Source organism: Ptychodera flava, chromosome 15, assembly GCF_041260155.1.
Source record: "Ptychodera flava strain L36383 chromosome 15, AS_Pfla_20210202, whole genome shotgun sequence".
In the NCBI taxonomy this organism is placed as follows: Eukaryota; Metazoa; Hemichordata; class Enteropneusta; family Ptychoderidae; genus Ptychodera; species Ptychodera flava.
The window spans coordinates 18,910,906-18,935,082 of NC_091942.1; the positions used below are offsets into that span (position 1 = coordinate 18,910,906).

Consider the following 24,177-nt stretch of genomic DNA (forward strand, 5'->3'; position numbering starts at 1 on the left):
TATTCTGGAATGCCAATGTAGTTCATTCATATAAGAACTATATGTCGCTCATTTTTGTCGGGAATTACTTGCTATTTTCATAATTACAAAAATTCAGAGAATTATTTAACCGAATGAATAAATGAAAATTGCTAGTAATCGTGTACAAAGTGACAATAGTTCCCAATGTGCTATGCTCCTGTGGGAAAAAAGTGTATTTCAACCTAAGAGTGAGAAATAAGGAATTTTTCGAGCCCTGCCACTTCTAGGGAAAGGGTGGCTTGGACAGAAAGACATGCTGTCCAATCATGGGCGCAAAGAAAAGCTTACTTCTGACCCCTTCCAAAGATCAAAATAGTCAAGTCCATCCCATATATTTATTCTTTTCTCAACAAAACAGATATGAACACTCTTTGGTTGCTGTCACACTTGCGGGAGCCAAAATTGACGACAAAGATACAAGTGTATCTTTTACACGGAAGAAAACCAGAATTAAACATGAAATTTGAAGAAATGGCAGCATCCATTTATGAGGAATACATGAAGGTAACAGTTTATGAATTTAACCAGAGTTCCCTAGATAAAGTAAGCTTTTCTATTGTATGTTATGCGAAAGAAATTTTTTCAAATGGCTTTCATCCGAAATCCCTTGTAGATGAAGTGGATGTTTGATTTTTGATACCTTTTCGACAAAAAACCTACATTTTTGGCTGTCAATTAAAAAGTAAAAAGTAAACAAAATGTAAAATCTAAACAAAATTTAAGGTTTCAGAGAATAGCGTCAAGTTTTGACTCAATTTTTGGCCAACACGGTGGGCATAGCCCACCTAATCAGGCCATAGGTTGGCGTGTGTAAATGTCTTTATGTATGTCTGTAATATGTCTGTGTTTGTGCGTGTGTGTGTGTGTGTGTGTGTGTGTGTGTATTTTTGTCGTCGATATCTCTGAAACTTGTTCATCAAATGTCACGTAATTTAATTGGTACACAGAATATTTAGGATTGAAACTAGATCTAATTAGGTTTTGGGGATGTTGGTTGCATAGTTCAGCAGAAATTAATTTTTGAAATAATATTTTGACTTATTTTTGCTAATTTTTGCTCATTTACATAGCTAGGCAGGTCCATGCACTACATTATTAGGAGTGGGGCACAGAGGACTTAGTATTACCGTGACTAGGGTTTTTAGCTTGTGTTAATTCGAATGAGCTATTCAGTCTGCACGACTCGTGACAACCAGGCTTTTCCAGTACCATTGCATGACGGGTAATATTAGCAACAATGGCGTCTTTCAGCAGCGTCATTAAAAATAAACAAAAGCCTGAAATTTTGCCAGAATAAAGATGCGGTTTTCTAAAAATCTAAGGTATATTTTTACTATTTTGGGTGGTAAGTGTCGACTGTAGGTTTGAAGAATATTGTCAAATAACTTGCGGGCGATATATACATATTTTAAACTATAGTTTTATGGCTTATCCCTTGGGTAGCTAAAAATCACTTGATCTGGAACAAACTCAACTTTTAAAAACTTGTACTTTTTTGTCCAAAGACAGGATCGTCAAATGATGCAGATTAAATGCACCTCAGTTTCTATATAAACGTAAAACGATGTCAACTGGGTCACTAGGTACGCGATCGTTGGCAGAAATGGAGGGCATTCATGTATGCGAATATGGGGCAAAATACGAAAATTTTGTCAATGTTGTTGCATGATCATGGTCTTGGGATCGACGCTGATCGAAAAAGGCTGCAAGTGTCATGTTTAGCAAGGCTTTGACCATTGGATAAAGGGGTGCTACAGTCCCGCTATCCTCACTGCTATAAGAATTGGAGGGTACATTTTCCATGGGGTTGACAGGACGTCTCTTTGACACTTTGTACTTTTTTGTCTAAAAATCATATAAACAATCTAGTGCAAAAAATAAGGCCTTATCATTAATTATTTCAGAATAATTGATTGCAACGGTTATCATTATAATGTGTTTTAAGCATCCTATACTTGTGAGAGAATTTCTGAAAAACGCTATAATTATCAAGCCGACTTTCTTCCATACCGTCAGGAGAGCTCAAACCTCTGCAATCGGCAATGGTTTACTCCTAGCAACATACAGTTTTAGAATACTCATCGTTAGCTTGCCGCCCTGTCGGCAATTGCTGTGATTGACACGATTTCGAGCAACTTGCAATGAAAATCATTGATTGACACATGACAAATTCCAGTCGTAAGGGCATCGAATGCGGCATCAGCCAATCCTCGACCACATCATTGAATGAAGCTTTGCGAATTGTTACTCCCCCAAAGTTTGAGTCATCAGCTATGCCTAAATATAGTAAGGACGTACATATTCAAGATTATCAAGTATTTTGATATGGCGCGAAAATTCCATATGGCCCAATTAATGTCATGAATAATATCACATGACATCACAGCACTGGCCTATTGGTTTAGAGGCTGGCATTATAAATGAGGTCAGGCATAATGAGTTGTGCGTGTTTTTGTGATCGCTCGCGCTCGTACCGCCATGCTCTGGATAGCTTGACCGGCAATATTCCATGCATGGGGCCGTACGTATAGGCTCTCGTGCCATCCCGGATCATAACTCCTTCTGAGCAACATTCCATGCCGGGGTCGTACAGTTGCTCCTGTCACCGTAGCCTAGGATCACAACTCCGCCTTAGCCGTGCATCGCTGCCACTCGGGCGCTGGGCAGTGAATGCCATGCCCGGCGCCCAGGATCTATTCTCCTGCTGTACCGAATACTAGTAACTCATCGGCGTTCTGAGCTCATTTCATTTTAGTACTTTGTGCCCTGTGGGCCCAAAGTACTAAAATGTGATTGCGCGGGCCTATATGCCCAACATAGTGGGCCGTTATGCCGTGGACGCAGGTATCTCAGAAACGCTTCTGTAACTTTTTCTGAAATTTGGTCTGATGGTCACTTGGGCATGTATGTCAAACGTTCTTTTTTCTTTTTTGATTGAATCATTTTAAAGTCACTTTTTTAGCTTTTTTGTGAAAACCAGTATTTTCAATTTGTTCTCAAAACCACCGATTTGATCATTTTGATGTTTGGCATGGGTGTTCGTATAGTTGAAATGCTGTCAGAAATGTCGAAAGTTTGGTGATATATGCCTGTATTATTTTAAATAATATTTTTATCCATTTTTACTTTATATTTACTTGATTTTTACTCACGTTTGCTAAAGCTACCGTCTGCGCACACGCACAATTGTAGGACAAAATCTGAGCTGAAGAATTGAAACGGACGCCATCTTGTTTCTCGGTCTGGTTACATTTTTTACGTTATAAACGTTTCACCGTGTATTTGAATATGTTTCGTAGTTATGAAGTTGACAGTGATGGTACTTTTGCTGCTGTCGTGTATTTTTTGGTACGAAAGGCGCCTTCGATCGACTGAAGAATGATGGACTCCGTAGGCGATAATCACCGGTACAAGCTACTGAGCAGCTGAGGAAGCAATCCACTGGCCCGTATAGGTCAGGATCACACCATTTGATTTCTGAAGGGGGGGGGGGTACGGAGGATCTTGAAGGAAAAAATTGTAGCCAGGTGAAATAGAAGTAAAAAAATAAGCCTGTAATGGCTTGAAAAAAATTCTCATAGCAGACCGAGGTAAAAAAAACTGTCACAATGCACCTGAAATGAGCAAAATTTTGGAAACTTCATTCTCATGTATTCTTTGCTGGCATGCTGCCAAAGGCACGCAAATGTTTTTACCACAAGTAATTCTTATGTTTTTTTTTCCAGCGCTTATGATATAATCATGCACTACTTTACACCTCAGTGCACTCAATGTTTTCCTTCCCTTTTCTGACTCAAGAAATTATATTTTTCTCTCAATATAAATACGTTAGAAAAATTACAAGTTGACAATGAAAAATTAAGGAACAACAAATATAATAAAAGACAATGTGTGCGCCTTGTTTCTTGACCACAAAAGATTTCCCTGAGAACTTAAAAGGAATTGACTGTTTTAAAGAAAAGCAGGTATAGTACTGATCAGAGTTGATTTTGCCAGAAAAGTGTTCTATAATTTAAAGCTAGAATTTCCATTTTGTTTTAATTTGTTGCAATGTAAAATGAATACATAGAACCATCCTGTGATATGTGAAACACTGGGTTAAATTTGAAAAAATGCACTGCTACTCCATTTGAAAAGAAAATTGATGCAGGTCTGACAGTAGAAATAAAAAATTGCTGTCACTCTGACTGGAAAAGAAAATTGCTCCCATACCCACTTCCTCCATCCCCCTCAGAAATCAAATGGATCTCCCCTTAATACGCGCATGCGCATATAACAAGTTTGCGTTGCTTTCAGAGGACTTTGAAAAATCAAACCGACGCCATCTTGTTTCTCAGACTGGTGTGAATTTTGATGTTTTACAGTTTTTAGCGTGTATTTTATGATGTCTTGTGAATATGAAGTTGACAGTGATGTTACTTTTGTTGCTGTCGTGTATTTTTTGGCACGACACGCGCCTTCGATCAACTGAAGAATGATGGCCTCCGTACTCGGTACTCACCCGGTCGCGGTACCGGCAAAGCCAATTCTTTTTAGCGGCAAACTTGTAAAATTCTACCCAGGCAATCCCACCGTGACTCCCGTACTAGCTACAGAGCAGGGCGAGAGCACGCTCAGTATGCGCATGCGCACATAACTAGTAAGCGTCGCTTTCCGTCCTTTCCACAGCGGTAACTTTTAGTTTTCTGTTGCTGAAATTGGGTAATTTCGTCAGTTGTGTGTTGATTTTGACATCATTGTTGACTTCGATTGCTAAAGACAGCGTGTGCTTATATGTTGACGGATTTACTTAGGAAGTACATGCACTTCAGAATCACAGCAAAATCCTACATGATCCGAGATTGCACTTTAGCAAGGTCACAATAATTAATGTTGGTTGTTTCACTGTTGTTACCTATATTTTCACTAAAAGACCATCAGAATTTCCTCGTCGCTACTTGAAATCGTGCACTGGCATGCATGCAACATCACTATGCTTGCATGTAGTAGACTCATACTATGAATTACATTGACTGTCCCTGCACATTACATATGTGTGCAACTGCAAGTCACTCCGTATCAAATAAAAAAAAATGTAATATTGAGACGTTAACATTTGAGCTGCCTGAAGCCAGAATTTACAGTTTAAGAGAAAGTTATCTTTAATACATGTAAAACTTAGTTCTACTGTGAACAAAATGCAAGCTATGTTGTACAACTCTCGTGAATAGCAGCATAATATAATAGTTTGTACCTATCACTGTATCAGGAAATCAGAAGGGAACAAACCAGTCAGAGAAACTGTGGTCAGGATGATGCTGTCCAATTTTTTTAATTCTGGCTTCAGGCAGCTCAAACGTTAACGTCGCAATATTACATTTTTAGTACTTTGTGCCCTGTGGGCACAAGGTACTAATGTGATTGCGCGGCCCAATACGGCCAACATAGTGGGCCGTATGCTGTGGACGCAGGTATCTCAGAAACGCTTCAGTAACTTTTTCTAAATTTGGTCTGGTGGTCACTTGGGCATGTATCTCAAACGGTCTTTTTTCTTTTTTTGATTGAATCATTTTAAAGTCACTTTTTTAGCTTTTTTCTGAAAACCACTATTTTCACTTTTTCCTCAAAACCACTGATTTGATTATTGTGATGTTTGGCATGGGTGTTCGTATAGTTGAAATACCGTCAGAAATGTTCAAAATTTGGTGATACATGCCTTACATTATTTTTAAACAATATTTTTATCCATTTTATTTTATATTTACTTGATTTTGCCTCACTTTCGCTAAAGCTACCGTCTGCGCATGCGCACAACTCTAGGACAAAATCTGAGTTGAAGAATCGAAACGGACGCCATCTTGTTTCTCGGTATGGGCACATTTTTTACACACGGTCCCTCCACTGGAGGGACCGTGTTTTACATTGTGAACGTTTCACTGTGTATTTCAACATGTTCTATAGTTATGAAGTTGACAGTGATGCACTTTTGCAGCTGTCGTGTATTTTTTGGTACGAAAGGCGCCTTTGATCGACTGAAGAATGATGGCCTCCGTAGGCGATAAACACCGGTACTGGCAGGCATATCAGTTCTACTGAGGAAGTAATCCACTGGCCCGTATAGGTCAGGGGCTCACTTAGGGGAGAACCACTTGATTTCTGGGGGGGTATGGAGGATTTCGAGGAAAAAAATTGTCACCAGGTGAAATAAAAGAAAAAAATTAAGCCTGTAATGGCTTGAGAAAAAAATATTCTCATAATAGACAGAAATAAAAAAGGAATTGTCACAATGCTGTTGAAATGAGCAAAATTTTGGAAACTTCATTCTCATGTATTCTTTGCTGGCATGCTGCCAAAGGCACGCAAATGTTTTTACCACAAGTAATTCTTATGTGTTTTTTTCCAGCACTTATGATATAAGCATTCACTACTGTACACCTCGGTGCACTTGAATGTTTTCCTTCCCTTTTCTGACCCAAGAAATCATGTTTCAGGATTTCTGTTGCAATATCTCAATGGTATAGGCAATATCTAGATGGGACTATTTGACTTCTCTAAATCGTGAAAATTTAAAACACAAGATAGGAGTCAATAAACTAGTGTTAAAACCAATACATTATTCTCTCAATATAAATATGTTAGAAAGATTACAAGTTAATGACAATGAAAATTGAGGAACAACAAATATAATGAAATACAATGTGTGAGCCTTGTTTCTCTGACCACAAAAGATAACATCTCCCCTGAGAACTTAAAAGGAATTGACTGTTTTAAAGAAAAGCAGGTATAGTACTGATCACAGTTGATTTGCCAAAAAAGTGTTCTATAATTTAAAGTTGTATATATAATAGACTTTCCATTTTGTTTGTCATTTGTTGGAATGTAAAATGAATAAATAAAAACATCCTGTGATATGTGAAACACTGGCTTAAATTTGAAAAATTGCACTGCTACTCCATTTGAAAAAAAAATTGATGCAGGTCTGACTGTAGAAATAAAAAAATGCTGTCTCTCTAACAAAAAAAAGTTCCCATACCCACTTCCTGCATACCCCCCCCCCGAAATCAAATGGGTCTCCCCTTAATATGCGCATGCGCACATAACAAGTTAGCGTTGTTTTTCAAGGACTGCCATCATGTTTGTCGGTCAGTTGCGGATTTTGACGTTTTAAAGGTTTTAGCGTATATTTGATTGCTGTCATGTATTTTTTGGCACGAACCTCTCCTTCGATAGACTGAAGAATGATGGCCTCCGTACTCCCCCAGTACCGGCGAATCCATTGCTTTTAAACCGGTAACTCTCGGTAGGGCCCTACCGAGAAAAATCGATGAAAATGGGCGGAGCAAAACATAACTAATATGGTTTCTTTGTGAACAAAAAGTAGCAAATTAAAACAGCTGGTTGAACACCTCCAAAAATAGAACGTGCACGCCACATACTGTAAACATGACTGCACGGTGACTTTACGTATACTATTTTCACCCAATTTTACGGTTTACTTTCCATACGTTACATCCACTCATTCCCCAATAGGTTTTTCTTGAACATAGACTTTTCGAAGTCTTACTGGAGCAGAGGTTCGGCGCGGCGTCGCCTCGGATTTGTACAAACCGTGATGACGTTGCCAGGCGATCGATCGACACTCCTTAGTTCTCATGCGTCATGGTATACGTTTCTCGTCCGAAAACGAAGCGTTTGTCATTGTATTCAGCGCCTTTTTGAATGATTCAACATAATGCATATCATGACAGTGGCAATAGCTATCCGCATCTTTGTATACGGGTAAACGATGCAGAATCGTAGAAAATGTAGTTTTCTGCCACGGGATCTATTATCGGGGTTTTCCTCGGCTCAGTCATAGTATATATAGTGTACATCACTCTTGCAGGGAGTCTTGATTGAAGATAATAATGAAGCACCGTTTTGTCCAAACGCCGTCCTAGAAATGCCGCATTTCAGGAAAGAACGGGAAAAAATCAAAACAGTTCTGAAAGAACAGCAAATTCGCCTACTAGATGTCCAAATTTATCGAGTGTGGTTATTTCAATGGACGACGGACATTTACCACAATGCTCAACGGCCAAGTCGTCTACCAAATTTTGTAGAGCTTTTGTCTTACAAACAATCCTTCCTCGTTCGACCTTAGTTCAGCGAGGCAGGGCTGTGTCTCCATTATAAAACGTAGTTTTCCACAGTTCTTGGATGGTAGTTGTAGTTTCCTTTTCAAAACTTTCGTTGTCTCATGAACTCGGCGCTGTCGGATGGGAGGGTACCGACGACTATTCCCCGCTTCGATTACAAGTTTTATGGTGACCGAAATGAAATGTGGTGTCGATTTGTTGTCTTATGATTATTTCAAAAAGCTTCTGAAAAATACTTATTTTAGAAATCAAACCTGTTAATATTTAATCACCAAAAATAAAATCAGAATAAAGTGATTTCATAAATTCTCCGAGCATTCGTTTCAATGTTCATCCCTCCTTATAAAATGGTGAGTTCTAGTATTTCGCTACTTTGAACGATCCCGCCAAAATCGAGTGCACTGCACTTCTACACTCTCCACGCAGTCGCGATACTATTCATTACAAACGCGTGGTAGTCAGAGTCAGACTGCTAATCACACTATGTCAGCTGGCTTTATGAAGATAGCGGTCACTGATGAGCACTAGAGGTAGCCACGGGAATTTTCTTTGCCAGGAATGATTGGAGCTAACTGTGATGGGGATCGAGCGCGGACATTTGAGTGCAACTTATGGGACTGATTAGTACGGTGACCTCAGCTGCCGCCGGCGACGTTTGTCAACTCGACGTGTGATCACTGAGATCAGTATAAGTGACCCAGCACAGTGACGACCGAATATGCCGAAGGCGATTGCAGGCGTCAAAAAAATCCCGGTTTGTCAGCACATTGGAGGCTACTTGTCTTTTTGAATTTTGACTTTGTTCGCTTTGTGTTGCATAGGCATGCACGGCTTTAGATCGGGAAAAAAAATGTATATCACTTTTGGAAACAGCTATAAAGAAGCGATAGTTACGCATATCGCATTGCGATGATTGCGCTTTCAACAGTACGTTGACTAGAGGGTAAAACTTGACATTTGAAAAGAAGATAGAAGATATACAGACAGTGTAGACAAAGTGAAAGATCATGCCAGAATTTGTGCTGGTACTTGTCCGTGGTCTCAACCCGAACATACCAGACGTACTTTATGCCGGGCATGAATGACAGTATAGGCCTTCCTGTCTGTAAAATGTACGGCTCAGGTAGGCCAACACAAATGAAAACGGTCCTTTTCAGGACCAACAAATTTTCCAAAAAGAGAACTACCGAATCAAATGTGTTTGCATGTATTTGTTATACACAGTGTGTGTGCGTTTGTATCTTTCGGTACGCTCCGAGTATTTGGTGTTTTTCCCCGCCTTGAACAATCAACGCTACGTACGGAAAAAGTAAACAACGTATCGCTAATGACTCATTTGCAATTTGCATATCATGTCAATCATGCAGATTCAAACTGAACATCGAACGTTATACCGGCGATATTACGGCAAATATTTTATCCTTTTTCTGGTTCCAGACGTCATTTCAAATTTAATTTCGTCAGAAACCAAGTATATTGTGCCCCAAATACTTATACACATATCCCTCAATTTCCAAGAAAAAAATTAATCGTTAGATTTCTTAATTAACGTTTTTATGGACGGCGTCCAGAGCGTACCGAGTACGTTTGAATATCCCACCATTATGACCACTCTCGTAGGTTCTCGCGCTTTTATACGGGAGTTGGGGCTTTAATAGCGAGGCAATCCCACTGGCGGCCCGGACTAATAGCTGGGTGAGAGCGAGGGAATGCTCTGTCCTTCTACCTCCGCTCCGGCCTCCATGTCATAACAAACTAGCGTCTTTTTATGTTGATATACTGTCCTTTCGACACAGCGATAACTTTTAGTTTTCTGTTGCTTATTTTGGGTAATTTCGACAGTTGTGCATTGATTTTGACATCATCTTTTACTTAATAACCGTCGATGTCGGCAACTCTATCGCTAGCCCTGCGTACGATGCTGTGTGTTAGGAACGCACACAGGGAATGCACTGCGTACACTGCGTACGTACGCAGGGCTAGCGAGAGAGTTGCCAACATCGACGGTTATTTACGAAAAGTGAATAAAAGACTGGCATTTTTGGAAGCGATCGAGTAGCTGAGGTGGGCAGGATACGACTTGGGCCCAAGAACGCTGAATTTCGGCAGTAATTTGGCTTTTTACGTCAAGTCCCAAAGTGGATTTGAAGTCACCCACCCTACGTACCACAGGCTCTAGAGTCAATGCAGGCGAACCGCTAGCCGCCACTGATACAATAAAATCAATTGATTTTTATTGTATCAGTGGCGGCTAGCGGTTCGCCTGCATTGACTCTAGAGCCTGTGCTACGTACGTCCCGGGTCTTTGCAGGGCTGTGGTGAGCGGGGCGAATAGCTGTAGCGGAACACACAGCATCGTACGCAGGGCTAAATCCGACATGGTAATTTGGCATGATCATCAGATCATACATGATCCGAGATTGCACTTTAGCAAGGTCACGATAACTAATGTTGTTTGTTTCACTGTCGTTTAATACCTATATTTCCACTAAAAGACCATTAGAATTTCCTCCTGGCTACTTTGAAATCGTGCACTGGCATGCATGTAGTTGTCAACATCACTATGCTTTAATGTACAGTAGACTCTCATACTATGAATATATCGACTGTCACTGCATGTGTGCAAATCACTCCATATCATATCAAAAAATGTAGTATTGCGACGTTTGACCTGCCAGAAGCCAGAATTTACAGTTTACGAGAAAGTTATCTTACATGTAAAACTCAGTTCTACTATGAACAAAATGCAAGCTTAGTGTTGTATAACTATCGTGAATCGCATAATATTTTGTACCTATCACCGTGTCAGAAAATCAGAAGGAAACAACCAGTCAGACAAACTGTGGTCAGGATGATACTGTCCAATTTTAATATTTGTCTCTCGGCACACACCAGATACTCATGACTGTAAAACAACATTTCCATATAATTGTATATTCAGTTTTTATATTTAGTTTGCTTTTCACCATATTGTATGTCGTTCCCTGCACTACATAATTCAAAATTAAATATTGTTTTTGGCCAATACATACTTGAGGGGTAAGCTTATTTAGTCTCATACATTAAAGATGCACTGTTGACCTACAGAGTCCAAACTTTTTATCATTGTATTGTAGATAGGTGTACACTCCAAATACTAAGTACAAGTGTGGTGAGTGTAACAAGCAAATGTTTTTTAGTCAATGGTTCATATCAAGGTTGTTGATACTTAGAATCCACACTTGAACTTATGCTGGACCGGTAACCAACCAGTTCAAATAACTTTCATTTATGTCAAAACAATTTGACTTTTTGCCAAATTTCACATTTATGGCAATTAATAAACAGTAAGGAGGTACAAAGGACGTCGGTGCCCCCGGGCCCCATGTTTTTTATTTGATACGGAGTGACTTGCAGTTGCACACATATGTAATGTGCAGGGACAGTCAATGTAATTCATAGTATGAGTCTACTACATGCAAGCATAGTGATGTCTAGATATACTTATGACTGTGAGACAACATTTCCATATCATTGTATATTCAGTTTTTAGCTCACATTTGGTGTACCAATGTGAGGTTATCATATAAGCTGAATCAGTTCATTTGCATCTGATTTGCATGTCTGTATGTCTGTATATTTGTGGGTATGTGCGGATTTATGTCCGTCACACACAAAGGCTCCCATACCGCCAGAGCTACCATCTCAGTATTTGGTGTACAGATAGATGCAGGGGTTGAGATGTTAATTTGCTCAAATGAACACATCAGCGTCAAAAATGTGCAAATGAGGTAAGAAAAAGTGAAATCCTGCAAATGTGCAGGACGCATGCCAGTGAGAAACAGGCAAACTCCACTGATCTTGACTCATTTCCTGTCATTGTTTATGAACTGTTACATATTAACAGACCAGCTGCAACCATAGACAGTAGATGGGGGAAGACAGTTTATACTAAACTAAGAGGGGCTTGTTTCTGCTATGCATGTTGCTAAAGTTGACCTCCAGTACCTAAAGTTAGACCTTAATTACTTTTGTCATTCTTGTTTTTTAGCTCCTCGGTTTTATATACTGAGGAGCTATTAGAATTGAAAACTAGAAATGGCGGCGTCAACTTTTACTTCCTTCTGTCAAGACTTCCTTCTGTCAAGATTTGGCCAACTAGCTTCCATAGATGTGTATCTGCGAGTTTTACAACATTAAAGGTATACTGTCACCTGTTCCAATTTTGCCACAGTTACCATGGAAAGAGAAAATCTAACCAATCACAGATTTTAAGCGGGTGGCCGCTTTTTAAAAACAGCGCCCTCACATATGCATTTTGAATGCCAAGGAACGACCCCTTTGACCATATATGGGCATATTTAGATTACAGGTGACTGTATCCCTTTAACACAGCAGGGCTTGATGTGGTCTTGTTTACATCTTTAATCAGCTACATGCTCTCAGTTACACAACACACCAGGGCCACTCCATGAATGTCAGACAGAGAAACATAAACAAATCACCACACTTTGCAATGTCATGTATCTTTCATTTTTATTTGTGATGATCAAGTGAGCGTGAAAGTTCAGGTAGCTTTGGGAATTGACCGGCTAGACCAGCATCATATAAACTTACATGTTTGAAATACATTTGTAAATGTATTCGTGGAGTTCCTGATTGGACTCAATGGTGCACTGCAAGAACCTTTTCAACATAACGATTCTAATAAAACGTAAAAAAAGACAGTTTGTTACAAGGCATCCTTTTCACTGAAACACTTGCAAACATGATTATGATGTGTTCTATTACTTGTAGCTCATTTCATTTATACCATTTAGACAAATTTTTCACTATTATTTCTATTTTTAGCTTTAAGGTATTTTTAAAGTTGTAACAGCTCTAGTACTTTCTCTTTCGTTTTGTTTTTGGGGTATACTGTGATGAGAATGTTCCCTCACAGTATTTCATGATTCGATTCATCTGTAAGAACTAGGATTGCAATGATTAGACTGTTGTAAGCAACAGATAACTTATCATTGTGTCCAATTGTCAGGAATTCCCAAAATTGTTTAATATGTAGATTCACTGAGACTGGACAAGCGAAAATTTCAAAACCTTCCTGAACTTTCAAGCTCATTTGTTCATCACGAATAAAAAAGAAAGATACATGACATTGCAAAGTGTAGTGATTTGTTTATGTTTCTCTGTCTGGGTACAGTGGAGTGGCCCTGGTGTGATGTGTAACTGAGAGGTGTAGCTGATTAAAGATATAAACAAGACCACATCAAGCCCAGCTGTTAATGTCGTAAAAATCGCTGATACACAATACCTTGGCTAATTAAGTTTTGCAGCTTGATCGGATGTCACTCTAACTGGCTATCAACTTCAATGTGTTTATGGTACATAGAGAAAACTATGGGAGCAAAGTTTTTCGACAAAATGTCACATGACCAACCACTTAATTCCTGTGTTAATTATGCACATACCTAATTCTGGGCTTAATAATAGAGCTATAGTTCTTATTTTTGCTCACGTGTTCACACACGTGAGCATATGTCGCAGCAATGTCTGTCTGTCTGTCTGTCTGTCTGTCTGTGTGTCCGTGTGTCTGTCTGTCTGTCTGTCTGTCTGTCTGTCTGTCTGTTGGTCCGATATCTCAAAAACGGCTGATCAGATCAGAATCAAATCTGGTACATAGATTGAGTTTGCAAATGGCAAGAACTGATTAGTTTTTGATGGGTCTGGCTTGCATACTTTTTGCTCATTTGCATATTAATGATTTTAGAAAAAATGAATGTACATTAAAAACGACTGCACACAATTTGATGAGACTTGCTACAAATGTTGATCACATCAAGATATATCAGCAGTGGGAAGCATTAAGGGATGACATGAAAGATAGTTGCTAATTTGCATATTTAATGAACTTTCCTAATCAGGGATATATATCTGATTTGACTGGATCAAAATTGACCAACTTGGTATGGACATTGAAGATACTATGATTTAACATTATTGAAAGTCGTTAAGCATTTTAACTTCACCCAATTCGCAATTTGCATATTTAATGAACTTTGCTAATTAGGGATATATATTTGAATTGACTGGACCATTGTTGATGAAACTTGCTACATGTATTGAATCTACTATGATACAACATTCTTGAAAGTCATTAAGCATTTTTACTTCAGCCAATTCCGAATTTGCATATTTAATGAACTTTCCTAATTAGGGATATATATCTGAATTAACTTGATTTTAGTTATTGAAACTTGCTATATACATCAAAGATACTGTGATATAACATTATTGAAAGTCAAAAGACATTTTTACTTCAGCCAATTCCTCATTTGCATATTAAAGGAATTTTCATAATTAGGGATATATATCTGAATTGACTTGATCAAAATTGATGAAACTTGCTATGTACATTAAAGACACTACAATACAATATTATTGAAAGTCATTAAGCATTTTCTCTTCAGCCAATTCCTAATTTGCATAGTTAATGAACTTTCCTAATTAGGGATATATATCTGAATTGACTCGACCAAAGTTGACAAAACTTGCTACATATATTGAAGACACTATGATACAACATTATTGAAAATCATTAAGCATTTTTAATTCAGCCAATTCCTAATTTACATATTTAATGAACTTTGCTAATTAGGGATATATATCTGAATTGACCGGACCAAAGTCGATGAACCTTGCTATATACATTAAAGATACTATGATACAACATTATTTAAAGTCATTAAGCATTTTTTCTTCAGCCAATTCCTAATTTGCATATTCAATGATCTTTTCTAATTACGGATATATACTGGGATTTACTTGATCAAAGTTGGCAAAACATGCTATGTACATTGATGATTATACCAGGTTAAAACAATATCGAAAGTCATTTCACATTTTCAATTGTCAGCTATAAATTAAATTTATAATTTGCATATCTGATGAGCTTTCACAGTTCGGCATATATGGCTTGAAGGACTTGGCCAAAGCTAATTACACTTGCTATATATAAAGTGGTGATACAATGACAGAAGTCAAAGAACTTTAATTTTTTTTTTATTTCAGCTAATTACATGTTTTTATACCGTACTTCATGAACTTTTAGAATTAATCGGCGATGAATATTGTTCATTATACTGATCATGTTACTTTCAATGACGTTGCAAACATGTGGCAAAGGTTCAAATTTACATATAATGCAATATATAATGAAACACGTGAGCATTTTCAGTTCATATCTGGTTGGTATGTAGGGATAACTATGGGATACAATTTTTTTGACAAAATATCACGTGACCTTCATGACCTTTGACCCCAAATATACATATATGTCCATAACTCAGTAACCACAAGGGCTACACCCTTCATATTTAGTATGATGGGAAACCTTATGACGCCACAATCTGTACCTCATTAATTATGTACAGATCTAATTTTGGGCAAGCCAATAGAGCTGGAGGTCTGATTATTTGCTCACGTGTTGACACACGTGAGCATATGACGCAGCGATGTCTGTCTGTCTGTGTGTCGTCTGTCTGTCTGTCTGTCTGTCTGTCTGTGTACTCAATATCTCAAAAACGGCTCATCAGATCAGAATCAAATCTGGTACATAGATTCAGTATGCATATGGCAAGAACTTATTAGTTTTTTGTGGGTTTGGGTTGCTTACTTTATGCTCATTTGCATAATTAATGATTTTAGAAAAAAACCCAGATATATATTGACAATGACTGCACACAATTTGATGAGACTTGCTGCAAATGTTGATCACACCAAGATATATCAGCTGTGAAAGATATGAAGGGGTGACATAAAAGATAATGGATAATTTGCATATATATGAACTTTCCTCATTAGGATATATATCTGATTTGACTTGATCAAAATTGACAAAACTTGGTATGTATATTGAAGATACTATGATTTAACATTATTGAAAGTCATTACGCATTTTTACTTCATCAAACTCTAATTTGCATATTTAATGAACTTTTGAAATTAGGGATATTTATTTGAATTGACATGACCAAAATTGATGAAACTTGCTATGTACATTAAAGATACTATGATCTAATATTTTTGAAAGTCATTAAGCATTTTTACTTCAGATCAGATCAGAATCAAATCTGGTACATAGATTCAGTATGCATATGGCAAGAACTTATTAGTTTTTGGTGGGTTTGGGTTGCTTACTTTATGCTCATTTGCATAATTAATGATTTTAGAAAAAAACCCAGATATAATATTGACAATGACTGCACACAATTTGATGAGACTTGCTACAAATGTTGATCACACCAAGATATATCAGCTGTGAAAGGTATGAAGGGGTGACATAAAAGATAATGGATAATTTGCATATGAACTTTCCTCATTAGGGATATATATCTGATTTGACTTGATCAAAATTGACAAAACTTGGTATGTATATTGAAGATACTATGATTTAACATTATTGAAAGTCATTACGCATTTTTACTTCATCAAACTCTTAATTTGCATATTTAATGAACTTTTGAAATTAGGGATATTTATTTGAATTGACATGACCAAAATTGATGAAACTTGCTATGTACATTAAAGATACTATGATCTAATATTTTTGAAAGTCATTAAGCATTTTTACTTCAGCCAAATACTTATTTGCATATTTAATAAACTTTCCTAATTAGATATATATATCTGAATTGACTTGACCAAAGTTGATGAAACTTGCTATGTACATTGAAGATACTATGATATAACATTATTGAAAATCATTAAGCAGTTTTACTTCAGCCAATTCCCTATTTACATATTTAATGAACTTCACTAATTAGGGATATATATCTGAATTGACTCGACTGAGGTTGATGAATCTTGCTACATATCATTAGGGGAAGGCTCCATTAACTTTGATGGTACCTGAAACCCGAGTTGCTGCCTGCCAACTCGGGTGACAAACAGAAGACTTTTAATCCCCAAGGTGTTAATTTTCCATTGTTGCGATTATCTTATCGAGCTGGTGCTATAATAGGAACGTCAGGGCTGTAACGACTCACTCAGTACCACGGGCACACACATATGCTTGCACATGGAACTATGTTGACAAGAAAAAGTGAACTGCCCTTTTTTCATCGCAAGTAATCTACTTTATTCTTTAATTTAGGCTCTAAACTAAGTTTTAGAAATATGGTGAAACAAAATATCGTTCTTCGTTCACTTTCATTCAAGTTTCCTATTTTCGGACACTTCACTTCAGTAACGCGCATTGATCCTTATGGAAATGTAATCAGAACAGCATGGAATGTTCTTTCCACGAGATTTTTCTTGCACTTGTAAATAACGTAACGAGTGAGTAAGGACTCTAAGAGCTTCGCGTATCCTGTGACCACAGTCCCTCTATGGATAGAGGGACTGTGCTGTGACGTTACATCTCCTATAGAGCGAATTTAAGTTCATGAATTGCTAGCCGGATCCGTCTGTAAATAGTATGGCCACTCGTACATATTATAAGAAAGGAGATATAGTAGAGGCAGTTAACGAGGCCGGTCGGCGGACGGCACAATTTTCAGTGATTTAATTCACGGTATTAATTTCACAATAAAACGAATTCGCGAGCTTACCATTGATTTTTGGTGATGTTGAATATAATTGAAAAAGAGAGCTAAATTCCAGTGTTCATATTTGATAAAATTCCAAATTGACGACACCCAACGTCAACCTGTACGACACCGTATGTGTACAACACAACCTGCATTCGACTAGTCGATAGTGACACAGTAAGCTTACACATAATGCAATATCGGTCGACCCACAGTCCCTCTATCCATGCATTTCTGCAGTTGTCTTTCCTATTCTGCTCAGTTAACAGACATGATTTCACAGAATATTACACAGAAAACATAATTAGATCATATTTGGAGGCACTGAATATTAGCATTGCAAGAGAAAGCGACGACAAATTTTCCGGTGTGATTCCAGCCGTTGTTTGTGCTACGTCAACCATGAATGTAAAAAATAGACATCCATGCGTCAACACACTCGCAGCGATCAACCCCAGAAATTATCGCATACTATCATCATTTACGATGGGAGAAGGATCACGAAAAAAAAGCACCGGTTTCAGGATATGATAATTTCTGTCTTCGTATCGTAGATAGACGCAGAGAACACTTACCAGAGCCAAAAACAGCGAAAATTCGAGAAAAGCGTACACACAATCGGGGACTGTGGCATGCAGGACAAACCCAAGCTACGCATTATCATGTGACTGCCCCTCGTATCGCGGTTTGGCTGTGCGATCCAGGTGATTGACACCTTTGACAATAGGCGTTTCCAGACCGGTGGATAGAGGACAGTGGTCGACCTGAAAGTTGACACTGTGATCGACGTATTGTTTCAAAAGTACGAAAAATGAGACCAAGTATTTGTTTGTTTATTTAGATTTGATCTAAAACCTCCGGCAACCAACAGACAAAGTCCTACTCTTACGCAGAAAATCAAAGTTTTCAAGCATAGACTCCCGCGTAGACTTTCCCTTCCGCTTAACCACGGCCCCTCCACAAAACGCGATGTAGATCTATGATCGACTATGGATGGATTGACGTGGCGTTTCAAAAGTATGACAAATGAGACTCAGTAACTTTTGGTCGCTTTACATTTGATCAAAAACCTACCCATCAGACAAGGCCCTACTCTTACGCAGAAAACAAAAGCTCTGAAGCGTCGACTTTCTCTTCCGCGTTTGAGACTTTCTTCTCTTTCGCGTTTGAGAGAAACAAACGTCGGCTATATTCGGAAATGGCCGGCTATTGGTGGGCGTAACGTCAGTCCAATGGCAAGCTGCACCCGATGTGAGTTCACGTCGGAATAATTCGGACTGTAGTCGGGAAAGCAAGGATGACCTCGAGAGCGATTCCCAGTACAGTACACGTTCGCAGATCGCGGTACTACAGGCTGATACTAGATAGCAACAAGTTCACCGCGTAAATTGCTAGATTACATATAGCCACATAGGCACTTCTGAAATGTTATCTCCGGCTTGCAAGACAACAAACATCAAAATATCATTATCAAAACCAGAATTTCGGGGCTAGAGAGCGAAACATCGCTGAAAAGTAGCCGGCCAAAATACGGAAGTAGCCGGTCAATTTGGCCGGCATCCGGCTAAAAATGAACACCCTGCAAACAGAGAGGCTTATTGCGATGGACGAGTAGCCTTTGGCTTTTGACCAGAAAAATAAGTGAGTGTTCATTGATAATTCAAAGACTGGATCCCTTGACACCAAAGTTTGCTCGTGACTTTCATTACATTGCATGCACCTTTCTATGGCGTGTAATCCATGCCAAAATTAACACCTTACATTTTGAGCCAACCTACATGCAACTCTCACGAAGGTACATGCAACTCTCACGAAACTGCATGCGATTCACAAAGCTACACGCAACTCTCGCGAACGTGCATGCAACTCACGAGGCTACATGCAACTCACGAAGCTACATGCAACTCACGAACTTGCATTTTGAGCCAACCTACATGCAACTCTCACGAAGCTGCATGCGACTCACCAAGCTACATGCAACTCTCACGAAGCTGCATGCGACTCACCAAGCTACATGCAACTCTCACGAAGCTGCATGCGACTCACCAAGCTACATGCAACTCTCACGAAGCTGCATGCGACTCACCAAGCTACATGCAACTCTCACGAACGTGCATGCAACTCACCAAGCTACATGCAACTCTAACGAACGTGCATGCAACTCACGAACTTGCATGCAACTCACGAAGCTACATGCAACTCGCGAACCTGCATGCAACTCGCTCGAACCTCATGCAACTCTCTTGAAATGCATTCGCTTTGCGCTGCGACTTATTTGAATCGGACTCCCTAGATTACCTTTGAAGCTCAACTCATTTTGCTTGAAGCTCGTTTTTGAGCTGAACGCATTCGTGTCGGGGGAAAGTCCGTGTGAAGGGGGGACTTGGTGGGGTAAACCAATTTTAAATAGGGTCTGCTGCATGCTGCCTTCGATTTAAATAAAGGCACTTCTGGGTTGAGAAAACCATACGTGAATTGGAGTACACTATGTCGGTTAACGTGTGTGAATGAGGTTCTATCGTATTTTATTTGACTCTCATTTTACTTCAAGTAGACTGTGCCACAATGTGGTTTACAATAAACCAACCCATCATTAAAGTGACTAACTTTGCTCCGACAACGCGGAAGCTTATGAGACGTCACAACGCGTCATACCAACGTCATATGACGTATTCAGATGTGTTCTGCCAGTGAGCCAGGGGATCTGAAAAAAATGACCCGACATATAGTATATGCAGTGCAACAAGCAACTTGAGTTGCCCGTCGCATTGCCTCGTTTGTACGATGTCATCGTGTCACTCGATTACCATGGATGAAAGCAACAATTGTCTGCGCAGCGTTAAAATCTCCGTGCTGTGTGAATTTATCTCTGCGCTCATGGAAATTCTCCGCGCTGTGTAAAATCTCGGTGCTCTTAAAAAATCTCCGCTGTGTAAAATAAATCGTGGCGGTGTGTAAAAATCTCGGCGCTGTTGAAAACTCTCCGTGCTGTGTAAAGATCTCCGCGCTGTGTAAAATAATTCGCGGCAGTGTGTAAAAATCTCGGCGCTGTTGAAAACTCTCCGCACTGTGTAAAAATCTCCGCGCTGTTTGAAAATCTTGGTGCCTTTTAAAATTTCTCTCTACTGTTTAAAATTTCTCCGCAGGCTGTTTCAAATCTCCCTGCTGGGAGACAATTCTCCGCACCGTTTCAAATTTCTCTCTACTGTTTGTTCTCTGCGCTATTCACTTCCGTGACTATTCAATAAGGAAAATGAGGGCAACTTCACACAGCGTATGCGTACAGCTGGCGATGTTTTACGGGTCGAGTATTAGCCTGCTAAATACGTAGTCCTTACAATCGCCTTGTCAGACGTAGACAAAACAAATTGAAATCATAAAAGTCGACAGGAAGTGCCCAAGGATATATCCTTTACAATCGAATTAATGTAAGAGAACAATTTACAAAAACACTGAACATTTGCAATATGCAGATTGCCTTAAAGGGTGGTTACCTATGTACACTATGATGAGTGATTCCTGGAGTTTCCAACATCACCGACAGCTTCAGATTTTATAATTACTTTCTGGGAGGTCGTTCACAATTATTTGTCCAGCGGAGGCTTTTCATAATTTTGTTTACCACCTGATTTTTTAAAGTTTCATACTTCAACTCGGACAATTTGCGTATATTGCGTACTGTACCCTGCCTAAATCATCAAGTCATACAATATTTTCACAGTACATTGACCGTATCGACATCGATAAAATACGAGTCGGGATAAAATAGAGTAATATATTTACAAGTTTTTCCTTCGCGACCGGTCGTAGAGTCGTGGCGATAAATGCCAAGAGAAATAGAATATTTTTTCAAAGTTTTTCTTTGAAGAAAAGGTCGTTGGTCGTGGCGATGCATGTCAGGAGAAAGTTAAGTAGTTTTTCAAAGTTTTTCCTTCACGACGGGTTGTGGGGTTGTGCACATGCACATGGAGAGAGTGTACGTTGGTATACATCGCCCCATCGTGTCAAAGAATGATGGTGTCCTTGTAGCGTTTCTAATGGCATCTACATTGCGTTTGAAACAGCCACAACACAACATTTATGTTAGTTGAATTCCATTTGTCAACAACAACATCACGACTAATAAACATAAACAACAATACAGACAACAATAACAACAACAACTAGATTTCTTGGTTTTATGGTTTTAACATTAAACTAAGAACAGGCCGAGGTCATAGCCTGCCTGCCAGGATCGCTAGTCTCGTCTGATTAGCATGGCGACCAGCGCGGCCTCTCATTTTGTAGGGAAATCAGATCGTTAATTTTGACACCTACCATAACGCAAGCATTTAAAGATTTAGAAAGTACCCATTTCGATAAAGCTTATATGGAACAACCTCTCAGTTCATTCTGAGTTCTGCTATCTTTCGGATTTGCAGTGAATTGCCTAGAACCCGGCTGATGAATTTGTGTCACAGAGAGTGCTCAGTTTTACATGATTTATAAAATAACTCAAAGGAATTTTTTGGAATAAAATCAATGAGCGTCATAGTTCAACATGTAATTTACGTATGTGGTAAATGTCATGTATTTTGAGCGCATTTTTATGTTAGATTTTCGACGGCAAATCCGAATCGCCCGGTTTACAGTGTAGTCAAAAGTTTTGCACGTCACTCGCGATCGGTTGATAGTGTCTATATATGCTAATGAGCGCTTGGCTGTCTGACTGTCTGTGACTTGTAGAGCCGATAACTATCGGCGATTTCGGACTTCAACTATGATACCAGACGATACTTTGTCAAATCGTGGGTAAATATCGGATGTATATCGGAGATTTCACCACCAAACATATCTGACCATCGACCACCTCTGTCCTACTCTTAATTCAAAACAGCATCCATGGTCGGTAGTCAAGAATCCTGCATGTTTTACACTATTAGATTTATTCATGCACGAAATACAATTTTTACATTTAATGCATTTTCATTAAATGTCCACACGAAACTTTCATACACATTACTATTTGAACTTCGTCGATAGGGACGATCGGATATCATATATCATCGAGAGTTTGGGAGGGCCTAGCACGAAATACATTCTTTACATTTAATACATTTTACTCGATGATCGGGACTTGGACAGAGGACCAATTGGACATCATGAGAAGTTTTGGCTGGTCTTGCGCGAAATACATTCTCTAGGCCTACAACAATAGACTATACTAGATTTTTCAAATCGCGGGTAAATATCCAATATATATTGGAGCATTCCTCACTTTACAGATCTGAGCAAGCCCGATTCCCTAAGTTCGACCCTAACTTCGAAAAACAGACGATATTATAGATTTGTTAAATCGCGAATAAATATTTCCCGATATATCAGCCATTTCGATCTGGCCAAGTTCGATTTACATGGTAACACATACAATCAGCCAATCATTCCGTATCATTCACGAACGAAAAATTAATATTAAGCTACTGATGAAGAAAACTGTTTTCGAAATGTAGCGTTGAAGGATCGCAGGGTCACTTCAACTTAGTGTCTCCAATCAAGTTCGGGGTCTGTACAAGTACAGTGGCTCCCTCCACGGAATCATATACAAAACGCAAACAACCAAGATATGAGTGGAGATGCTTTCCCACTATTACACATCTTGGTTGAAATTGGTATGGTTTGATTTTAGTCTTGGAAAGTAATAATCGATGTCAGAAATATAACTGTCCTAACTCTCTATAGTCGTCTTACGTAAGCTCTGAACTGTTGACGCATAATTACAGTAGGCCTACTCCTCTCCCTGATAGCTCCAATCGTCTGTATCGCCGATGACGTCAAGCATGCTGCTACCATGAGCCCTTTCGCAATGGTATCTGCTAAAGTGCGGGTTGCGGGTTGCGGGTTGCGGGCTGCGGGCTGCGGGTTTTTAGAATTATGGCTAGATTTCTAATATATGTAATATGGCATTTAGTATATAAGAAATAAAACCTTTAGAAGGTGTCTATTATCAATAATCATTATCAGGTCTATCGTACAGTATCCCTTTTCCTGCCAAATCCATATTTTCAACATCGGGTCAAGATGGTTAAAATTAATGAAACAACATATTCCATATTGTGTATTTTAACATAATACTGTACATTTGAAGGCTGTTGAAAACATATATGCTGTAAAATTGATTTTTTTGACTAAAGATGCTATAACAGACCATACCAAGTGGGTGAAAATACGTCATGTTTCTGAAAAAAAATCAAAATCTGCTAAACTAAAAGCGGCGATTCCGAGGACCAATTTATTTGTTCCGAGCTGCCTGGCCATCACAAATAATTTGGGATCTGAAATCACTTTTCTTTCTTGCCATGGATGTGAGTGAGAAATAATACCAGACGACTGACAAAAAAAATTCGCGCCTCGGAAATGTCGCCACTTATCGCGGAATGAAAATTGTTACATTTCTAGTATCAGGCCATAGGAAGTAAATTCTTTGTAATGCATCT

At 38.8% G+C, this 24,177-nt stretch overlaps 1 protein-coding gene across 1 annotated transcript in view; it reads left to right on the forward strand.

Annotated features, from left to right (window-relative positions):
- Positions 1-24,177, forward strand: part of LOC139152270 (uncharacterized) — a 186,530-nt gene that overhangs the window by 75,988 nt on the left and 86,365 nt on the right. The window contains exon 4 of the mRNA XM_070725413.1: positions 380-525. Within this exon, the coding sequence (XP_070581514.1) occupies positions 380-525 (146 nt within the window). The remainder of the gene's footprint in view (positions 1-379; positions 526-24,177) is intronic.